At 39.5% G+C, this 21,308-nt stretch overlaps 1 protein-coding gene across 2 annotated transcripts in view; it reads right to left on the bottom strand.

Annotated features, from left to right (window-relative positions):
- The window catches only part of RNLS (renalase, FAD dependent amine oxidase), a 115,142-nt gene that overhangs the window by 88,368 nt on the left and 5,466 nt on the right, over positions 1-21,308 (bottom strand). For both annotated transcript variants that reach the window (XM_054983226.1, XM_054983227.1), the window contains exon 4: positions 18,962-19,120. In XM_054983226.1, the coding sequence (XP_054839201.1) occupies positions 18,962-19,120 (159 nt within the window). The remainder of the gene's footprint in view (positions 1-18,961; positions 19,121-21,308) is intronic.

The following is a 21,308-nucleotide window of genomic DNA, read 5'->3' as shown; positions in this document are numbered from 1 at the left end:
TCAAGGAGGTCACCAGGGGACTTTTTATGGATGTTTTAAACTAACTTCATCCTTAAAACCCCATTTCCTCTGCTCCACTACAATGTCTCAACCTTCTGATCTGCAAAATAAATACGTAATTTTTCTCCAGCTCAGCATACATGGAGCTTTTGTTTGGTTGGGGTTTTTTGCTGGACTTCAACTGGGGGTTGTGGGTGGGCTTGTCATGAAACAAGGCCAATGAACACCAAAGTTGCAATGAGATTTTAAACCCTATGAACACAGCCATGCTAATTTGAACATCGAACTATAAAGGATGAGTGGTTTGCATTCCTAAGGTCCCAGAATCAATCTTTGGCTACTTCCATGGCATAGATTAAAGATGATAGTGCTGGGAAAGATCCTTGTAAGTTTTCCACAGCAGGGGTAAGCAGCTTGGAGAAAGCAATTTTCTGTAAACAAACAAACAAACAAAAGCTGGACTTCCCCTTTAAACAGCAGATGCCAGAGAATGTTGTTAGAGGGAAACTACATGAGACGCCCGACGTGTTTTTCCTGCAAGTTTCAATGGGAAGTGTAGTCAGAAAGAACGGCAGCTTAATGAGATTCTCTGCCGGGGAAAAGAGAGAATCCCTCCTATTTCTCCGCTGGTGCTGTTGAAGTCGAGGATCATATTGAGGACAGCAGCTCAGGAAACCAGCAGCCAGCCCCCTGCATGCCTGCCTCACCATGCAGTGGTGGTGCCCAGTGCTCCCTCCTCCTCCCACGCCACCAGGAGCACCTGGGAGACTGAGCGAATGCCGCGCACACTCCGCTGCCTCCCTAGGACCGAGGGCTGGAGTAGAGTCCGCTCGGCTCCCTCTGACTGCCGCTGGCATGCTCTGCCAGGCTTGGGGCTGCCCCCAGTAGCGCATCTTGCAGGATCTTTGCCTACCTAGGATGCTATCTATACAGTAGGAAGAGAGCAAAGTTGGCAATTGCTGAGTGGCAATAGCTGGAGCATAGCCCACAAAGCTCCCTCTGGCTGCTGCTAGTGAGCTCCCTCCTTGGAGAGGAGAACCATGCAAGTCATGTGGTATCAAATCATCTGGTGGTTGCTTCTAGGCCTGAACCCAATGAGTCCTCCCTTAAAGGCCAAAATAGGCTTGGAAAGGACCCTACCCCTCTCCCTGCCTTTCCCACACAGAACTAAACCTGGAATATTATTATGGTTGCCTAACAACAGTCACTGAGGACATCTGATTCTTAAAACTAAAGGGGCTCCTTTGATCATTTTTGTGGTTTTCAACCCCCCGCCTCATATATATATTCAGATTTTCCTGCAAACCTGGGGCATTTATCAAGTGTGTAGGAAGATCTGTCTTGTTCATTCGTGGTTCCACTCTCCAGATTTAAGTATTCAGAGATTAGGGCCGCTTGGCTATTAGTATATAAGATGTGCTGCCACCCAGCAAATGGCATTATGTGTATACCAGGCATTTATCCAGCACGTATCTATGGTTCACTCACCTCTTTCTTGACAGAGAAAAATTTTAAGGGTCAGTTTAGCCATCCATGCAACAATGCCAGGCTCACGTGCCAGAGCACTCATGCAGTGAGCGGCGGGCTTGTTCCCACTTGCCAGTACATATAAAAGTTTGTTTCTGGGCTGAGTGTTTGAACTGCCCCAATACTTTTAATGGAGACAATTTGTACTTTTGACTCTCAGCTATCAAGTGCTGTACATGTATTTATGAACCAGACCCATACATTCTGGACCCAATAAAGGCAGACTTCAATACTAGACACTGAATACAGCGTGGCCACCTCAAATTGGCAACTGGGAAACTATAAGGTTAATTTCTCTGGTAGACTACGCAAATCACTAAACTAAGCTGAATGCAGTAACTAGTTTAAAAAGCAATTAATCAAGGAGGTAACCTTTGAATGCACTATTGCTTTCAGGAATATAGTTGCTAGTTAAATATGAATGTATGGGAAGCCATAATGAATTCACTAAGCATAAACCTACTGACCTGTTCATACAGCTTCATTTTATTACAAAGAAATTAAATATAATAAAGGAATGAAACAACAACAAAATGGTTCACTCACACTTGAATCCACCGTTACCCCCACCAATTACAGATGATAACTCCACCTTGAGAACAACCGGTGACGCTTTCTCTAGGTATCATTTGATGCAACATACATCATATAGCACAGAAGTGTCCTACAGCTTATGTATTTGGAATTTCTCAAGGTTTATATAATGTGTGTGCACAAAGAAAGAAGATTCATGCTATTTAATGTTTGGTGAAAAATAAACGATTCTATACAATCAGAGGGTAGAATCATGCTCTTGGATTTTAGGGGAGAATTATAAAAAGTAACGCTGCCAATGCTTGGAAAAGAATGTGTGTTAAAACCCAAATCTTCAAAGTTTGCAATACGCCCACTCTGAATCACTTAGGAGCTAAACTCAACCATCTTGTGTCAGGGGTTAGAGGCTGGCCCTACAGTATCTGGGGCCACCAGCCGACATAAGAGAGTTATACTGCAATACAATTTAGAGTTACTTCAATAAGACCATTGAATCAATATTGTGTGTGTGTGTGTGTGTAAAGTTCTCTCAAGTTGCAGCCAAAATATGGCAACTCCATAGGGAGAGATGTACAGAGGTGTTTTGCCATTGCCTGCCTCTGCATAGCAACCCTGGACTTCCTTTGCAAGCTCCCATCCAAATACTAACCACGGCTGACCCTGCTTAGCTTCTAAGATCTGATGATATTGGGTTTGCCTCGACCATCCAGGTCAGGGTCAATATTCCTTAGACTGGAGTCACTTCTGCACAGGATTGCAGAGTTACACTATCATCTTCACAGTTACACCTTTCTAAAGTTATGAGTATACAAGAGTATAAGGGCCAAGCTACACATGACGAATGACACTTGAACAGCAAGTGTATTTCTCCCTGTTCACTTGCCCTCCACTCAATCCACTTGCCGTTCAAGTGTCATTCGTCATGTGTAGCTTGGCCCTCACTCTGCTCTTAATTCCCTGATTCCTGCTACATAGGAAATCAAGTCCAAATTAACTTGTTTAAACTGAGTTCATTCAAAACCAAGCCCAGGGAAGTTTACCAATCTGTAATTATAAATGTACTAGTAGGGACAGCAAGGAACTCATGGGAAGGGAAATTCCCCCCACTGCTTCCTCTTCCTGAAGTGTTATCTTTTCTTACTATCCCACCACCTGCTCTTACTGCTTGCATGGCCCTTCTTTCTCTTCTGTCTCTACCACTGCTTCCTGACTTACTCACCAGTGCTGCCTCTTCCCTTGCTGTCTCTACTGCCACACACCCAGCCTGCTTGCTCACTTGTCTGGCAGCACACCTCCTCATCCCTGTGCTACTGCCTGCTCCTTCTATCCCCGCTGCCTTGGTCTTCCATGCCATCTCTTTCTTTCTTCCCTCTATCCGCATCCATCCCACGCCTGCACAGCTCATGCATTGTCCTTCCCTTACTGTGGTGGGATGCCTGTTTATGAAGTTGCTAAGCAACACTCAAAATGGCAGCTAGTTTTTCCTGGTAAGATGAAGGTTTAAGGATTTTTTTAAAAGTCCCATCCTTTTTGCCTTTTCTGAATTCTTCTGCAAACCTGTGGGTTCTCCCAAGTTCACAGAAAGAGCTCCCTTCTCTCAACATGACCATAATTTGCAGATTTAATGATTCATATCAAGGGCCATGTTCAGAATTAGATATAACAAGCGGGGACCCACAAGGACTTGAAGGGGGCATATCATTTCATTTCTCCCCCACCATGTCCTCTTTCCCTTCACTGTCCCTCATCTCCTCACCCCCTTTTCCTGCTTCCTCATCTCCTTCCCACCCACCTTTGTCTGCTACCCTGTCTTCACTTCCCCCCAGCAGCCTCTCTCCTATGGCCAGTTGTGTAATGCCAGCTGAGCCGGGCCCAGTTACATGACGGGGAACCTGCAAGAACTTGCAGGGGATACTTCACTTTGCCCTGCATCACCTCCCCCCCTCTATTTCCTCTTTCCCTCCTCCAGGCAGCCTCCCTATGCTCACCTTTCCTGATGTCCTCTCCTACAAACCCACTGAACCAATTTTTAATCTGCCCCCCATCTTCATCTATATTTATTAATTTATTGGTTATTAGTACATAAGATGATATCTGGAAAGTCTTCCGAATTTCTGATGTAAACTCTCTTTATTCCCAGTCAGTTTATAAAAAGGCAATTCAAACAGCTATAAGAGGCATGAGAAGTAGAGTGTAGCAGTTAGTAAGTAGACGTTACAGCAATCGAACGGAAACAGAATATTTGTAGGTTCATCTCATTCTGCTGCTATAATGCAGAACCATGTAGTACAGCCAAGCACACGGGCCCTTACCATGCAACTGCTAGATGTCCAAGACTAGGGAAAATGACTGGACAAAACAACTTACAAAGCTGCTCCCCCCTCCCAAGTGATGTCATGGGATGAATCTTAAAAAGCAGATCCTACTCCAATGCTGTACCATCAGAAGGGCATTCAAATAATTTTAAAACCTACAACGTAATACATTCAAATGAAAAGTCATAGCAGCAACAGATACCAAACAAATAATAGCAATACAATAAAAATGTATTGATTACTCTTTATACCATAACTCTGGATGACCTCTTCCAGAAGTTACATTTAAGCATAAAAAAAGTGAAGGGAACATGAAGAGGAGAAACTGTGATCTGTTTGAAGAATACAGAATGGACTAGAGAAATGTCTACCCCAAACCCAAGTAATCGTAGTTAGTTATAGTTAGTTGGATAAGTTGTTGTGGTATATTATTATTATTGTGTTATTCTGTTGTATGTTCTCCTTTATAAAAAAAGAAAATAAAACAATTGTAAATTTTAAAAAAAGTGCAGGGAAGAAATCTGCATGTCAAGGAATCCTACAAGCTAAGTCCCATGAGAAAAACAAAGCCACTACTTTCTGAAATCTATCTTCACCACAAAGCAATGCTCCTACTCTGAGATCCAAGCCAGAAAGATATCATAGTCAATGTTATCAAAAGCTGCTGTGAAACCTCAGAAAGTCAACTAAACTGATTTCCTCCCAGTATGACATGGAGGGACCAACACAGTTTCTATTGCAAAACCTGGCTGAGGGTCAGATTGAATCAATCCATATACTCAGGTTTATCCAACAGCACCCATCCTTTCATTCTTCTCATTCCTAAATTGCAAATTTAGAGACAGATATGTAAATGTAATTATGTAATTATGCACAATCAAAAGAAAGCTTCTTAAGGAGGAGGTGAACAACTACTCGCTTCAACATTATTTATCACCAAACTGCCAATGGACAAACTTGCTACTGCTACCAGCCCAAAGAGTCAACAGGACGAAGATTTCTCCATGCACTTTTTCTGCATCCTTAAGTGAAATCAATTGAAACTCATCCAAGCAATGGCCACCAATAGCATCTCCAAAGACATCAGATACAAACAAGCATCCAAAAGTGGATGAAAGCAATTTTATCCATAAAGGGACTTGCCAAAGAGTCACAGCAGGCTATTTCTGATGGCTCTATGGGATTCTGTACTGGAGGTTTAGAGAGCAATCTATAGAGGGTCCTTCTCAGGTTTATTCAGTGGGGTTTACTCCCAGGAAAATGTCCTCAGAAATGCACGGTAAACCACCTGGAATCAGCTTTGCTGGATCAGATCTTGCAGCTGTGATGCTGGCAGAGCAGCAGAATGTCTTCATCAGCAGCACTGGAATAAAAATTTACCTTTAAAACAGGGTCAAAGGGGTAAAGGCTGAATATTCCATCAGTTACATTGGCCCTTTTCACACTACTTACTTGCTTCTGAAACACTGCGAAATGTAGCTCAAAAAATGCGGAAGATAGCGTCTTTTCGCAAGAGTTTTGTGCGATGTTGCACAAAACTCTCGTGAGAAGACACTATCTTCCGCATTTTTTGCGTTACATTTCGCGATGTTTCGGAAGCAAGCAAGTAGTGTGAAAAGGGCCAAGGTTTCCAGCATATCATTCATCTCCTGCAATTCCCTAGGAAGCAACGAATGATTTCAGATACATGCAGCGGGCAAAATTATGCCAACTGCCTAGTTCAACTACTTATTCCAGGAATTGACCTGTAAAGTTTGTTGGCATCTCACCAAGAGCTTTCTAGAAGTCTGTGTATGTTAGGCAGCTTTTGGGGTGGAAAAAATCCATTTTAATTATATATGCTATAACTAGGGCTTTTTTGTGGCAGTACCCACTGGTACTGAGTACTGGCACTTTTGAGGGGACACTCTTCCAAGTCTTGAGAGGTGAATTGGTAGAAATCAGTGAACCTTATATACGAGTATTGGCATCTTTAAAAAACAAAACAAAAAGGCATTGGTCATAACAAACCTTGTTAATAAAGTAAAAATAGAAAAATAGTTGGTAGTTTATAACTAAAATAAGAAAAAAAAACTCATTTCAATTTAGTTGGCTAGGCCAAAGAAAAATTAAGATTCGTGTCAAACAAACAGTACACAAACTCTCTTGAAACACAGAGGAAAAAAATCTCATTCTGAGCAAAAGCCACAAGAGGATTTCAAAACTTCCCTAGCAGTGATTTTTATAGCTACATCACTGATATTTTTCCTTATATTCATGTATTTTTATTTTATTTATTGTTTTACATTTATATGTCACCTTTCTCCCGAAGGTGGAAAACATTAAAACATTTAAAACAGTATCTTTAAAAATATTAAAACAATTCAATAAAAAGGTACATGACACAAAGAACAGGGAGGAGGGCCAGTAACAGCTATTTTACAAACATATTCAGGTGATATTGTCAGATAATGAAGCTCGAAAGTTTGTATAGCATCTTAGTATCTTCAAGTTGCCTGGCCAGCTCCACCAAATTAAAATGGTATTTATCCTCACTTCAATCTTTGTAACATCTTCCTCTTCTATTCAGTTCTGGTAAGACTGTTCCTTACCTATATCATTCTGAATCCAAACAACAGAATTACATGTTTAACAACCAGACACTGTTAACATATAGCAGTTGTCTGCCATAGTGTAGAAATTTTGGACTTTTATGAAGTAGTTCAAGGGAGGAGGGGAAAATTCTCCCCAATTCTTATTTTTCCCCTGTACATCAACAGGTATTTTCTTTTAAATCTTGAACCATGTCTGTGTAACTTCAATCACAGTCTTTAACAAAATGAAAAAAATTACAATAGTGCAGCATTTTGTATGAAATTCATGCTCCATCATTCCCCTCCACTTAACTAACCAAAATCCCATTATGTGTCTTTCACATCATTTCCTCACCGGACAGCGTATCTTATTAATATACAGGAAAAATATAGGATAATAAAATTTCAGTTAGTCTCACATTAGGAAATTCACACTCAAGTTCTTACAACAGCTTTATTACTGTCTGAAAACAAGTAAATAATTCACAGGGAAGAACTGCTGCATGTATATATTTCATAAGCATGGTTTCTTCTTAATCTGTTCCTCAAGATGTGATCAAAGTTGTTAATATGGACATCTTTACTATAGCACCTAGAGTTGCATGTATGGAACTAGCTAAAAACCGACTGAGAAAATGGCAGATTCTGAACCCTAACTGACTGCCTAACAGTCATTTAGCAGAATTTCAGCCACCCCCCCTCCCCTGCCGAAGATCTCTATGTGTTACACTGAGGAAAGGAACTAGATTTGCAGCAGCCACTTATACAAGTGGATCTCCATTGTCCTAGGAATATGCACAGTCTTGCTTTTGTGTGTACAGTTCCTCAGCTGCATCAGGTTACTAAAAGTGCATGTAGGCAGTTTAGACACGTAGTCATAAACTGCTGGACTATTAACAAGTACCAAAATGTAAAAGATTCTAAACACTACCATGCAAAACATACAAGATCTATGAGAGAATTTTGCTTTGAACCAGCTTTAACTTGTTTTGCTTTTAAAAGAAACCAGATAATATTTTATTTATGTCCTTACTATAAATCTGCTTAAACGAATTATTCCTCTTGCTATACACATGAAAACACCAGAGCTTTTGAGTGAATAACTGTTTGTAGTTGCTTATCAAACTGGCTAAAATGAAACCATTCACTTAAAATCAATTTAAGAGTGAGAAGCAGCTTGTACTGTATTTTTTAAAAAAGAAATCTTGTTGCTACTGTACTTTGAACATGTTGCTACCTTAGGCTGCAAATACATTTGATTACATATTTCCCCCCTTCCATCTGAAAAGCAGGGAACTCCAGTAGAAGACTGCCAATAGCACTATAACGGCGAGCCAAAAGCAAGAGCTGATATAATTGAGCCCAGAGACTGTATGCTTGACTGCCTAAGCTAACTGGTGCAGTAACTTCCTTTGTTGAAAAGACAGACGGAGAGAAGCAAAATATCAGGAAGCATTTCAATGTTACATCTGAAATTAGAGTTGAGAAAGAAATGCACAAACCCTAGTAGTTTTCAAAAGGTGTGTGACTCAGCAAAACAGAGAGGTTGTCCTGCCCCACAATCTTTTTGGCTAAGAACCTTTAGGCCATTTTTCCCCTCAAGGGAAAGATTGCTGTACAGAGAATAGAAGCTAGACAGGCAGAACATTTGGAGTATTGAGAAATAAAAAAGCTATTCCGTTTAATTAATATATATTTGGCAAGGTCTGATAGGAAAGGGGAATCTTCCTTTTGCAGAAGACAGGCCTTCTTAGGTAGAGTTTCCAATGTCTGATTTCAAAAAGAAGTGGACATTTAGATGATGTGTCACTGGGAAACAAAGGCAGGAGAAGTTTGGAAAAATCTGGCAAACCGGAGGTAGAATCCAACGGGACAAGGGTGAAACTTGGCAGAATCTGGCGTTTGTTTGCTTTTGAGACCTCATTTCTGGCTACCTGGCAGAACATGGTTTTAATAGTCAAACCACTGAACCAGCTGGCACTCAACCATACTCCTAATTCACTACCTATGCCAGTCCTAGCTGTTTTCACCAAGATGGGAGGGCAGGAATAATTATTTTATTTTAATTCATTCTTTGTCTTAAAAGTAAAATAATGCATACTGAATTGCAATCTTTAATGACTTCATCCCCGCAATTATAAAAGGCTAGTCAACGAGGGTATACATTAAAGACCATCATTCTCAGTGATAAAGATGGACTACAAATGAATGAATAAATAAATACATATGAAAACAGTGTAAATCTGATTATCTTACTTCTGATACTGGACAAACACAAATGCTTAAGGTGACAGAAAATGTAGGAGAGCAAAAATGTTCTGCTCTTATACCTTCTAGTGCCAGTATTCAGAAATGTAAAATCTTCAGTTAACTTGCCTTGGATACAAATAAGTGTGGAAAGGGCTTTTTGACCAAGAGATTAAACAAAAACACTACCCTGTAAATTAAGTTTTCTGTTCAAACTGATTCATTAGTGATAATTACAACAGCGTAGGAAGCAAAGTAATTTTTAGAGCAAGGACAAGGGTCCTGAAGAGACTGTTGGGGGTATTTACTGGTTTTTCTGTCTTTTAATGGGATTTTCAGCAATGAAAATACTGAACGTTAGGACATGGAATGCATCACAGATCTATTAAGAAGAAAATAACTACAAAGTTGCTAGAGGATGCTTTAATCCTTTAAGAAAAGAGGTATTCAAAAAGTATATTTAAGGAAACAATTTACTATGCAGCAGCAATACAACTGCCACCCCAACCTTTTTATCAAACCAAACCAAAGGGAACCTTAGCAGAAACTGCCAGAAGACATATCAACCAATCCTAAGAAGTATTACACTCATCTAAGCCAATTGATTTCAATGGATTTTGAAGGGTGTAACTCCTCTTAACTGTTAGTAAATGATAAGGAGAGTAGATATCAGATACAAAGTTGAAATTCACTTTTCTGCTTCTATCAAACAGTAGTCATAGAGTTTTAGGAGAACTGAGCTAGAAAAGCAGATGAGTAGGAGGAGGGTGAATTGATAGTGACAGGAGATTTTGAAAAACTGCACAGGAAGCAAGTGAGGCACATCTTCCTAAGGTGTTCTAGCCCTGGATAATAAATAAAGAGATGACATTTAGTCAAGATCGAGAAATTATACATCCCACTTAGGTGGCCATAACTCATACAATCGATTACGTTTTTGTCTCTTCAGGTATTACTTCAAATATAAAAAACTGAAAAGATTGGCAGAAGGATATATGATTACCCCTACACCCACAAGCATAGAAACTAGGGAAGCTGTTGGGAGACTGAAATACAATTTACTAAAAAACATAGAAATTGAAGATTAAAATATACCAATGAAAGAATGGGCTATGTTAAAAGAGAAGGATAAATTTTGGGTAAGGAAGAAAAAAAGACAAAAAGTCAGGCACTTCCATTTGCACAAGGAATACGTGGCAGCAATTCTGGGATTTCCTTGAATCCCATGGTGTATTTTTTTAGGCCACAAAATGTATACAAATATATTAATTCAGAATTTTACAAATATATTAACAAAAGATAAATCATGCTTGAAAAAAATAATTAAATTCTAAATCCCATGCTATTCTTGAAGTCTCTCCCTCCTCCAATAGCTTTTCAAGTGATACATGAGGCCTCAGAAGACAGAAGATCAGTTTTGTAAGCACGACTCTATTCATGATTCATTGGATCCAAAATATAATATTATAAAAAAATTATTATAAATGTCTGGAAAAAGTACAAAACACATCCAGTATCTACTGTGTTACCCTTCTTCATTTCTTCATAAATACGTCTGTATGTAGCAAGAAACATGAGTACCTTTGCTGCTCAGTTTGACAAGATCTTGAGATTTATCTGTGGGTAACAGATTAATTATGTTTAATGAGGTACGAATAAATTACAAGGTTAACAATGAAATCCTAAAACAAGTTACATCATTCTAAGCCAATGGATTTTAATGAACTTAGAATATCGTAGGATTTCACTGCCTCCCTTGTATTTTTACTATCTATAAATTAGGAACCTGGTTTTAAGGATACAAAAGAACTATCAGAGCCCGAAGGTATAGTGTTAAAATGTATAATGAACTTTTATTAAAAATGTATGGCATCTTAAGGAAAACAATTCCTTAGAATAAAAATAGGAATAAAAATAGGAAAGGGGATTTCAGAATGACTCATCAAATAACAGCTGGAAATATATTTGCAAATCATGATTTGCTGAAGCTTTAAAAGGAGCAATTATGGTGTAGTTTATATTATTTTCCAGAGATACTTCACAGTTGAAAAAACTTGATAAAATATATTACAATTATTAATGACAGATTTGGGAGATGGCAGACAGAAGAAACCAGTCTTACATATATGGCACTGCTTTAAAATATGTGAAATATCTTTGGAAAGAAGTAACAGGAATAATACTGAAAATACCCAGTGGCAATTTGTTATTTGTTCTCTTAAATGACACCAGGTGGAGTATTAAAAAATGTTATCAGCAGCTTAAAACTATTATCGAAAAATGTGTAAAATATCTACAAAAGAATGGCTTCAGAAAGTGCAGCATATATAAAACTGCAGCAATTTCATACGTGCATTTATTTTATACAAAAATGATTGTTATTTATAATGTTTTGGAACTGTAAAAATGCTACGGATATAGTACATGCACAAATATCGTCAATGTTTAAATAAATTTAAGGTCTTATGCAAGGCAGTAAATATGTTTGTTTCTGGCATAACAAAGAAAAAAATGGCAGTAACAATTTATAGTCATTAAATAACTATTATCAATATTTTATTTTAAATTAAAAAGCAATTTGTATACTAAAATGTTGTAGACAAATTAAAGTGACAGCCATCTATATGGTTCTTTCTTCCAGCACTGTCATATTCATCAGCGACTTTCTACAGCTGGCATTAGGTTTCTACTTTGTAAAATGTTTCTCTTACCCACATATCTTTGCCTTTTTTCTTTTTTCACAACCTTTCCTAGGATGAATGTTTAGAAATATATATTCATAAGATTTGATGTAAGAGGTAATCACAGACAACGAACAGTCAAAGAAGCAGCTCTCTAATTATTCATTTCTGACACTTTATATGAAAATAAAATGAAATTAAAACACAGTTTTATGTAGTGGAAAGACTTCCTTCTTTTTTGGTGCATTCTATGAGACAGTGTGTGCTGAGAAATGAAAGTCGGCATACGTGAGCAGCCCAGGCTGTTCAGGAACTGGTCTATAATGCTAAATAATGAAATAATTTCCCTTGCAATGTTCTTGCACACAGTGTACGGCATGCTAACATTAATTACACAGTCAATTTTCATCCCAGATTGCCCAAGTTTAGTGTTGTGAATTGGAGAATCCTGTTCATTTGTGATGAAGTCCTTCGAAGTCTCTTAAAGCTGTCTGTTAGAGGAGAGGTCTTATAAGGGCCCTATCTCCTGACATTATATAACAGACGTTCATCCTTCTTTTGTGCTAAAAACAGTCTAAGAGCGAGTAAATACTGCTTGCATGCAACATGGATGGTAAAAATTCCGTAAGTTTATCTCCAAATTAAAAATTCAACAGATGAGAGGCATATCCCTGCCCCCAACAGCATTGACAAGTCCTGTTGATGTCATCATTGATAACTGTATAATCAACCAGTTCTGATTCAAAATGTTCTTATTCCCCCCGCAAACACACTTCTTCCTCATTTTGTATATTTATAAACTGTGCTTTGGTTGAAAAACAACATGATCAGATGGCACAAAAAGAAAACTGTCCTGTTGCTGTGCTCCTTTGTCTCAAATCATCACAAGGGAACTGCCCAGATTGTCCTCAGGTTGTTTCCATATGTGCCCCGATGCAGCCAGGACAAGCTGACCCAAGTTGCAACCTCACTTGTTATATAACTGCAGAGCACAACGTAAGAGTGTGCCTGACTCAGCCCTAGCCATTAAAAATAGCACATTGATGCACGTTTCAAGAGCTCGGTTTCAACAATTCTCCCGCATATAACGTTCAAGGATGCAACAAAAGCCAGGCTGACCCATGCTGAACTTCTACATCTGAAAGTGCCATTGGGATTGTTTGGAAGGAGGATTATGTTCATCTGGTGCATTTTCAACCCGTGTCAATGGGCTCAACTCATATATGGTCACGCTGTGTTGAGCAGGGGGAAGCAGACAAGTAGGTGCCCCACTCTGTGTCCAGATCCCCACGAATGATAATTATTTATGAAGCGCCTAATATTGGAGTAATTTTAATTGTTTGCATTATTTTACTTATGTTATTTTAACAGCATTTAGAGCTGAGCTGGATTTATGTACAATCTAGGTAAACTACAGTTTTTGAGCCTCACATTATGAAGGGTCTCTTTTTTAAAAAAGTAAAGAGTCCAGTAGTGCCTTTAAGACTAACCAACATATTTGTAGCATAAGCTTTCGAGAACCACAGCTCTCTTCGTCAGAGGCATCTGAGAAAAGGCAACCAAAAAATCGGAAGTCAAACAGCCTGCAACCGTTCTGAAAATGGAGACGTCTGGAGTCAAGGGGAAAATCTGCCAGCAATTGGTGAGTGGACTGTCCCTTTAAGGACATGTGGAAAGGGCCATAGTAATGTTTAAAGTACACATTTTGATCTCCTGATATTTACTATTAAAAGGCAGTTATGAGGAGGGGGATTTGAATCAGAGCCCTAGTTCTACGGCAGAAGGTAGTTCACTCTTTCCTATCATTTCTTTAAGAGACTAGGGATCCCAGGTTCCCCAGTAGGGCAGGGGATCTCCCACTCCCACCCTCCATCCCCTGCCTCCACTCACTTGGCCGGTGGCGAGGGAGACAGGGAAACAGGCCTCCTGGGCATGCTCCCGGGGCACTCCTACTATTTGCAGCAGGCCAAATTAGGCCCATTCAGGGCCCCAACTGGCCCGCTGAGAAGTGCACAAGGGTACTCCCTAACCTGTGTAATGACGTCAGTTCCTGCACATGTGCGAAGAGCAAAAAACAGGTGAGTGGTGACCCCCCCACTAAGAAGGTAAGGGGACCACACAACCCTATAATAGACACAGGCTACTCTAACTGCTATTAAACCTGGGGGAAGACAGGAACACTATGGATACCTGTTATTTTCCCCTACTGATGCTCATAGCAGCTCAAGAGGAAGGAGCAATATCAATAACAGTATAGGAGTTCTCACAGCCTTGCTCCAGCCATAGATACCAGCTTTCATATGACCCTGGGCTAGCAAACCTATCCCTCTGGCCTTGCTGGAAGCAAATCCTCTTCTCTTTTTAAAACTAAAACCGAACAGCATCTCTTTTCCACTTTCACTGTAAGATAATGAATGTTTGGCTTGGGTCCTCAACATTCTGTGGAGTCCCTCATCATTTAGTGACTGGCTCTGTCCCTTCTGCCAGCCATCTTGTGGTGGCACCCACTATCCTTTCTCCAAAATTCTAAAAGTGCTCAGAGGCTAAACAAGTACAGAGACCCTTAATCCATTGCTATGTAAAGGTTAAAAGAGCTTTTATTTTAATAGTCAAGGATAATATGTAGTATATTATGTATTTTGATTTTTAGGAGCTCTCGACTAGAAAAAAGATTTAAGATATATTCAATATACGGTTTTATCTCCTCTCTTCATCTAGTCTGCAGCCTTGTATGAACATAAAAAGCCATATGCTATGCTTCATTTCCAACAGGGCACCCATAACTCATGATGTTTAGAACAATCCACGTAGAGTTGCCAGCCCCCCAGAGCCGGGGGGGGGGGATCCCCACCCCAGCTGGTGGTAAGAAAAATAAAATGTAAATAATGGCTACCAGGCAACAATGTGATATCACTTCCGGGAAAACCTCTTCCAGGAAATTCCAGGAATTAACTGAAAATCTATAATAAAACCACAGAGTTTTCAGCAATTCCTAGAGAGGACTGACACAATTTCTGGAGAAAGCTGATGTCCCCCTAACCATGTCTGGCATCCCTATTTCCACTCAGTCACATCTGGTATCTGAAAACATACAAAATAGATAGCATGTGTCCTGTGCATATTTTGTAGCGCTTACAGCACTCTTCTGTCAAACTAATTCCTGTTAAACATGCATCCAGAGCCAAAAGAAGGCACATGTAACCAGACCAGTTAACAAGGGCACACACAAAAAAAGCTGCAGAACTGAATGCATGAACACACAGAATCCCAAATAGTCACTTCGCACTTTTGAAGAGTTCCATGGGGTTGGCTATATGATAGGGTCCTCTTTCAACTAAGTTCAGTGTACATGGTCAAACAAGGGCTTGAAATTCTTGCCTAGGAGCAATGTAGGACATCAATTTCCTGACGAAATAATATAAAAATACACAAAAAGCTCAGCGTCACTCTTAATGCTGCATGCTGGGACAGGACAAGTACAAGGGACAAACTAAAATGGAACGTACTAATTCCTAGGATTACTCATCCTCCTTTGTCCTTTCCCTGAATGACGCTGACAGCTTAGCTGGTCCCTTTCATATTCAACTGCACTTTAAGTTAGGAAAGGTGGTGATGGGGGAATCACTGACTGAAGATTTGACAGGTAACCAGTTGCAGTGGGGAACAATTATGACATGCTGTGGAACAAAGCCACTCGGGAAACGTTCCAAAAAAGCAGCTGAGAATAAATGTCCACAACCATCTCCTCTAGGACATTTCCATTAATGCCAAGCAACTTAGTAACGTGAAGTCCAATGATCAGGCAAGGCCTACAATGTTAATCAAGGTTGTGTCATCACAACACTTCCTTCTAAGACGCTTTTGCTCACTTTCCATAACTGGTTCCAGTTACAGAATGTTGGGGAGCACAGAGTATGAAAATTATTTTTGATGGGTTTTGGGCTGGGAAAGAAAAAAAGGAAGGATGTACTGAAAACTGGAAGAACAGCGACATACGGAATAAGGAATTAAGGGGTTCATCTACGGTCTAAGGCAGGCTCCCACCGTCGTATCTCCAACTAAAGTTCAATTGACAGAACTGCCCAAAACACATGGGTGAGGAGGGAAAAGAGTTCTCCTAATATGAGTACATATTCTTCTAATATGTAAAGGGAACTGAAGGATGGGAGGTTAAAGTTAGAAGCTGCAAATGGAGACTTTCAAATTGCTCTGTGTGTATGCACGCACAGATAAAACACCGTATTAGGAAAAGGACATGTCTGGTTGTTTTCCTCCGATGCACTACACCAACGCATTCCAGATATGGAGGAGCCTTAACATTGGGATTCAGGATTATTAGTGTGTGTGTGTGTGTGTGTGTGTGTGTGAGAGAGAGAGAGAGAGAGAGAGAGAGGGGGGGGGATCTAATAGTACAATAATTTCCTAGCAGTAAGTCCCACTGAATGGACTTGAATTGGATTCTAAAAAGACCTGTCAAGGATTGCTTTCTTATTAAATAGCATACAGGCCAGTAGCACCAATGTCTATCAAAAAATATTATGACTTCTTTGAGTACTTAGGTTAAAACTAAGATAAATTGGGATAGTTTGATACAAGATAAAAAAATAAAACACAGGCGAAATGATTAGTTAAAAATTGTTGATACTAAAGGTTGACTATAAGCAACTAATGAGAGGGAATGAGAGTTATTATATAATTTAGTTGTGTTGTTATATATTCTGAATGTATCCTTCTATTCGCTTAATTTAATTTTAAATGTAGTGCTTGTATAAGTTTCCATGCACTTTCTATAGTTATATATTTATTTTTAAATAAAATCTTTTAAAAAATTGCTTTCTTATTAACCAAATATGAAAATAATCTGGGCTCCTCTGTAGTTTGTTACTAATTACTACAGAGATACTGCCCCAATTTTTAATGTAAAGGCAGCAAGACCATTTATTTTCCTTCTTCCTTGCATTTTAACTGTAAAAAGAACAATGGAGAGGGAAACATTTCGTTCAAGACATAGCTAAAAGGTATTCCCAGCAGTCCAAACCAGCTTCATTTTTTTCAGATCTATTTAAGACCCTTTTAAAGACCATTAGAATGCTGCCACCCACTGTCTCTTGATAGTACTGCAGCTAAGTACAAAATTGCCTCATCTGCTATAAGATTAGTTCCTGTGTAGCATGTAGAAATACTTCCTGGTTTGTTATCTGCTAACCCTTCAAATGCCAGATATTTTCTACATTCAGAAATACAAAGCAGGGAATTGTCAGATCATACACCTAAAGAATCATCATTAATATTTCATAATGGTATTGACTTTACATTTTTCATTTAAGAAGACAAAATTGCTGAATGTAGATTTCAAGAAAAACATCTGCTTAAAATTAATATAAGAACTACTTATGTTTTCACATTAAAGGATTCTAGCCATTTGTGATTTTTGCACAATTAGGAGATAGGACTCCTTAAATATTGAACTCTAGACCATACAATATATGGCACAATGATACAACTTGGCATTCCAATTTATTTTTCATTCCAATGCAAAGATGGCAGAATCACAGCCATAACAAAAAAAGCATAAAATCAACATGCAGCATCAAGATAAAATGGAACAGCTTGGAAACACGAATGCCCTAAATGTATGCCACACAAATTAGGACAGAAAGAAAATATCTTGCCTATTATTATGTATCTCACTTTTATATCCTTGTAAAACAGATTAACTGCAGATATATTTTTGTAAGAATGTACTTCTGTCCCTTCTCTCTTAAATATCTGGGCCTGCGACATCAACTGAATTTACTTTCATATGCGTGCTTAGGACACCCAGTCTTTAAAGCACCAAATCCTTAGACTTCTATGGCTGTTCCTAAGAATATGTAACAATGCAAAATTGCAAAACATGATATTTTGCAACCATTACAAAAATATCACAACAGGGTAGCAGACAAATACACAGGAGCCAAACGCTTAGGACTGAGGCTTAAAAGTTCACAGGGCGACAATTGCTAACAAGGTGAAAATGTACCCTGCCCTGAGTAATAAATGCAACTGACTTGGGACACAGAAATGACACTCTCTAGTCTCAGTGATCAGTCAACAGACATACACGATTAATTTATTGAGGTACTTTATCACTAAAAATATTGAATTTTTTTTATAATAATAAATTTTATTTCATAAAAAATAACAACAACATAAAAATATTGATTTTAAAGAGACGTTGAACTCTTAAGGCAACGTTTGTTCATGAAAGCTATGCACTTTCTCCTCTCAAAACTGACTGGAACGACATGTTACATTAAACCTCTGGCTGACAAAAATTGTGCATTTAATTCTCCCTCTATGTAACACCTAGCTTGATTTACTCATGCTCTAATGTTACAACAGCTCTTTGCCCAGCTGCTCCAATCAACCAATGACATGCGGCTTGAACAGAGAAATACACGATCGCAAGGCTGTTATCACTGAGAATTGTGTTGGGACTGTAGCACCTCATATTGCAAAGGTTAGAGCACAAGTTTCATTTAAATGAAATGCAATATAAAGAAACAAAATCCCAGCATACAGAAAGCTAGCAATTCAGGGAGAAACTACCACTACATGTTTACCCCCCTCAGTGAGAAATAGAGGAAATTAAGTATGCATCAGATACTTTTGGCAACAGCAGTCCCGTGTTTAATGTTAACCTCCTCTGAATCAAAGCTGTAAAAAGAACACAAAATTTGCAAATGTTCACCGAGGAGCTTGCTAAGGAACCTCTCATGTTTCTAAACCTGTCTGCAACTTTCGGGAGAAACAAACAGTCACTTTTACTGTAAAAACAGAAATGACAAATCTTAAAACATTGTGAAAATGACAGTTACTTTCCTCACCGGTGAATGGCCTTTCAGTTGCTACAGCCTTACTGAGCTAACGAAACAGCAGGCACGAGTTTTGTATTTTGCATGCTGCACACTGCATGACATTTGCAGACCACAACACATCATCTCCTTTTTGAAAACGCAGGAACTGTCCTGTTCAACTTGATCCTCCTCGAATACGCTCAGATTAAACCAAGCAAAATAAAATACTGAGCATGGAAACTCACTGTTTGTAATGTCTCCTTGAAGCTGAAGAATCTGTGGAACAGGAATTGTGAGAACAACAACATCAAACTGGTCCACGACGCCTGTAGGGCTGCAGACTTCCCACTTCCCAGCCTTGAGACAGATCTGTGTAACATGGTGCTCATAGAAGATATCAGCGCCTGCTTTGAAAGAGAGAGACCATTAAGTATACTTAAGCGATTGCTCGAACACCTAAAAGTTGAATAGTACTTTGGGGCAATTCATGGAAGTCTCTATTCACAGACATCTTTTGTTAAATCCAACCATGGCTTGGACACGTATTCCTAATGTCCTCCTTTGTAACACTCCACCCGCTTTTGGCTGGTATATAAAGGCTCGGGGATCTCCATTCCTTCTCGTGTTTGAAGAAGGGAGCTCTGACTCTCGAAAGCTTATACCCTGAAAATGTTGTTGGTCTCTAAGATGCTGCTAGACTCAAATCCTACTGTTCTACTGCAGACCAACATGGCTACCTACCTAAACTCATTCCTTTGTGTTCCTCTTGACCTGGAAGAATCTCTATTACCCTTAACTTCTCCACCCTAAACTTGTTATATGGAAGCAACTTCAGTGGAACTAGTGGACTTTGCTTTCACAGTTTTACAGGTGTTTTATGGAACTGTTTCCAGACTGCACCGGTTCTTTATTCTGCCTTCAGTCATAATGAACTTGCTCTTTTCTGACCCGTAACAAGAGGCACAGGACAAGAAAATCAATCTGTCAGTATTCTTTTCTCCTAGATCCTGCTCTCTGGTTGGCTGTTCCGCCACTTTAAGGGGCTGAGCCTCAACCAACATAAGGAAGAGATTTCTTCTTTTCTCAACAACACAAAGAGGGATTTCTGAGAGCAAAAGAGTAGGGTTGGAGGTAGTGAATCCACCTGTATCAGTGCCCTAGGGCAGAACGGGTGCGGCAATTGGAGGAAGTCAACTGATAGTGAAGAAGAGAATGAAGACAATCCAGAACTTGATCCTTTACAATCCATTTGGCAACTTGATCAATGCAGAGTTGATGATCTCTTTGCTCCATCGTGACCTTAAGGTTGGTTAATTGCAAACCAGAGGCAAGAAAAATTCTCCTTCTCCATGATCTGAGGTTGACAGACAACTCACGTTGGCATGTGGACTGCCTGATGCATTAATATCCATTTCAGGCCATTTCATGAGTCAGGCTATCTGGACAGAGACTGGGGAAGTGAGGAGCTGTAGTCTACCATGAAGATGTCTGGAGATATTTAAATTTTCAACTGGGAGTTGCCGTCATCTCTTTTCTTCAGAAGGCTAAAGGGGAAACCTGATACTAGGGACGTTCCCATACTACCTTAAAAAAGCGGCAGGCTCCTGAAACGCTGGTGGCTTCTTTGCGTGATGTTTTCTTTAAAATGGATGCGGGGCATTTTTTCAGCTCATATCGCACGAAGAAGCTGCCAGTGTTCCAGGAGCCTGCCGCTATTTTAAGGCAGTGTGGAAATGGCCTAGGTATCTATTTGTCTGCATTTCACATAAGATGTCGCCAAGAAGCCTCAAGATCATGGCCTGAGACCTATTTTCCTTCTCCCACCCTGCCCCCCATTTTTAAAAATCTAGCCTGGTGACGAGTCTGGAGAAGCTGAACACTTCTATCTTGTTTTGTGTTTTTTATCCTGGTTGGTTTAATAAAAGATATTACACAGCTTTTGTTTCTGGACTTTCCTTAAGAATATATCTAGTACAACCAGTCTACAATTTGGATACTGGTAGTGGGTACCAGGGTCCGATAAGAAATGAGTTATTTCACCACTGACCTGATTTTTTTGCCTGGGCCAGTCTAAGACAAGGTGTTTGAAACTCCTAGGTTTCTGACGCTTGGAGAGTGTCAATATCCATACTGACTGAGGCCTCCTTCATGGTGGATTATGACTTTGTAGACTCTACAACAGCTCTGAAACTTATGATGACTGGAAGGGGCCCTAGAGAATTAGCAAGCACCATTTTGGATATACTGTTTTGAACTGGCCATTGTTCTGGTGATCCAGAAGCCCTAGGTCTTGAAATTTGCCCAATGCTCTGGACAGGTCATTAATCATCTGATTTAAGATACAGGAGGAAGAATGCACTGCTCTCAGAAATTTATGGACCTAGTTAAGATTTTGGAGCACTCCAAAGGACACTGCAAGACGTTGTTGGATAGTAGCTCTGCTGAGTTCCTTGTTGCATAGTGAAGGAGCTGACATGCTCTGACTGACCCACAAGATTCCAAGGTATCTAATCAGGAGCTGAGATTTTGGGTGGTGGCCCAGGATCAGAATGTCCTCTTCAACATACCCTGGATGGCTTTTTAGAAAGGACT

Source organism: Eublepharis macularius, chromosome 6, assembly GCF_028583425.1.
Source record: "Eublepharis macularius isolate TG4126 chromosome 6, MPM_Emac_v1.0, whole genome shotgun sequence".
Lineage (NCBI taxonomy): Eukaryota > Metazoa > Chordata > Lepidosauria > Squamata > Eublepharidae > Eublepharis > Eublepharis macularius.
The sequence above is the reverse complement of the archived record's forward strand: the minus strand, read 5'-3'. Positions and strand labels throughout refer to the sequence as shown.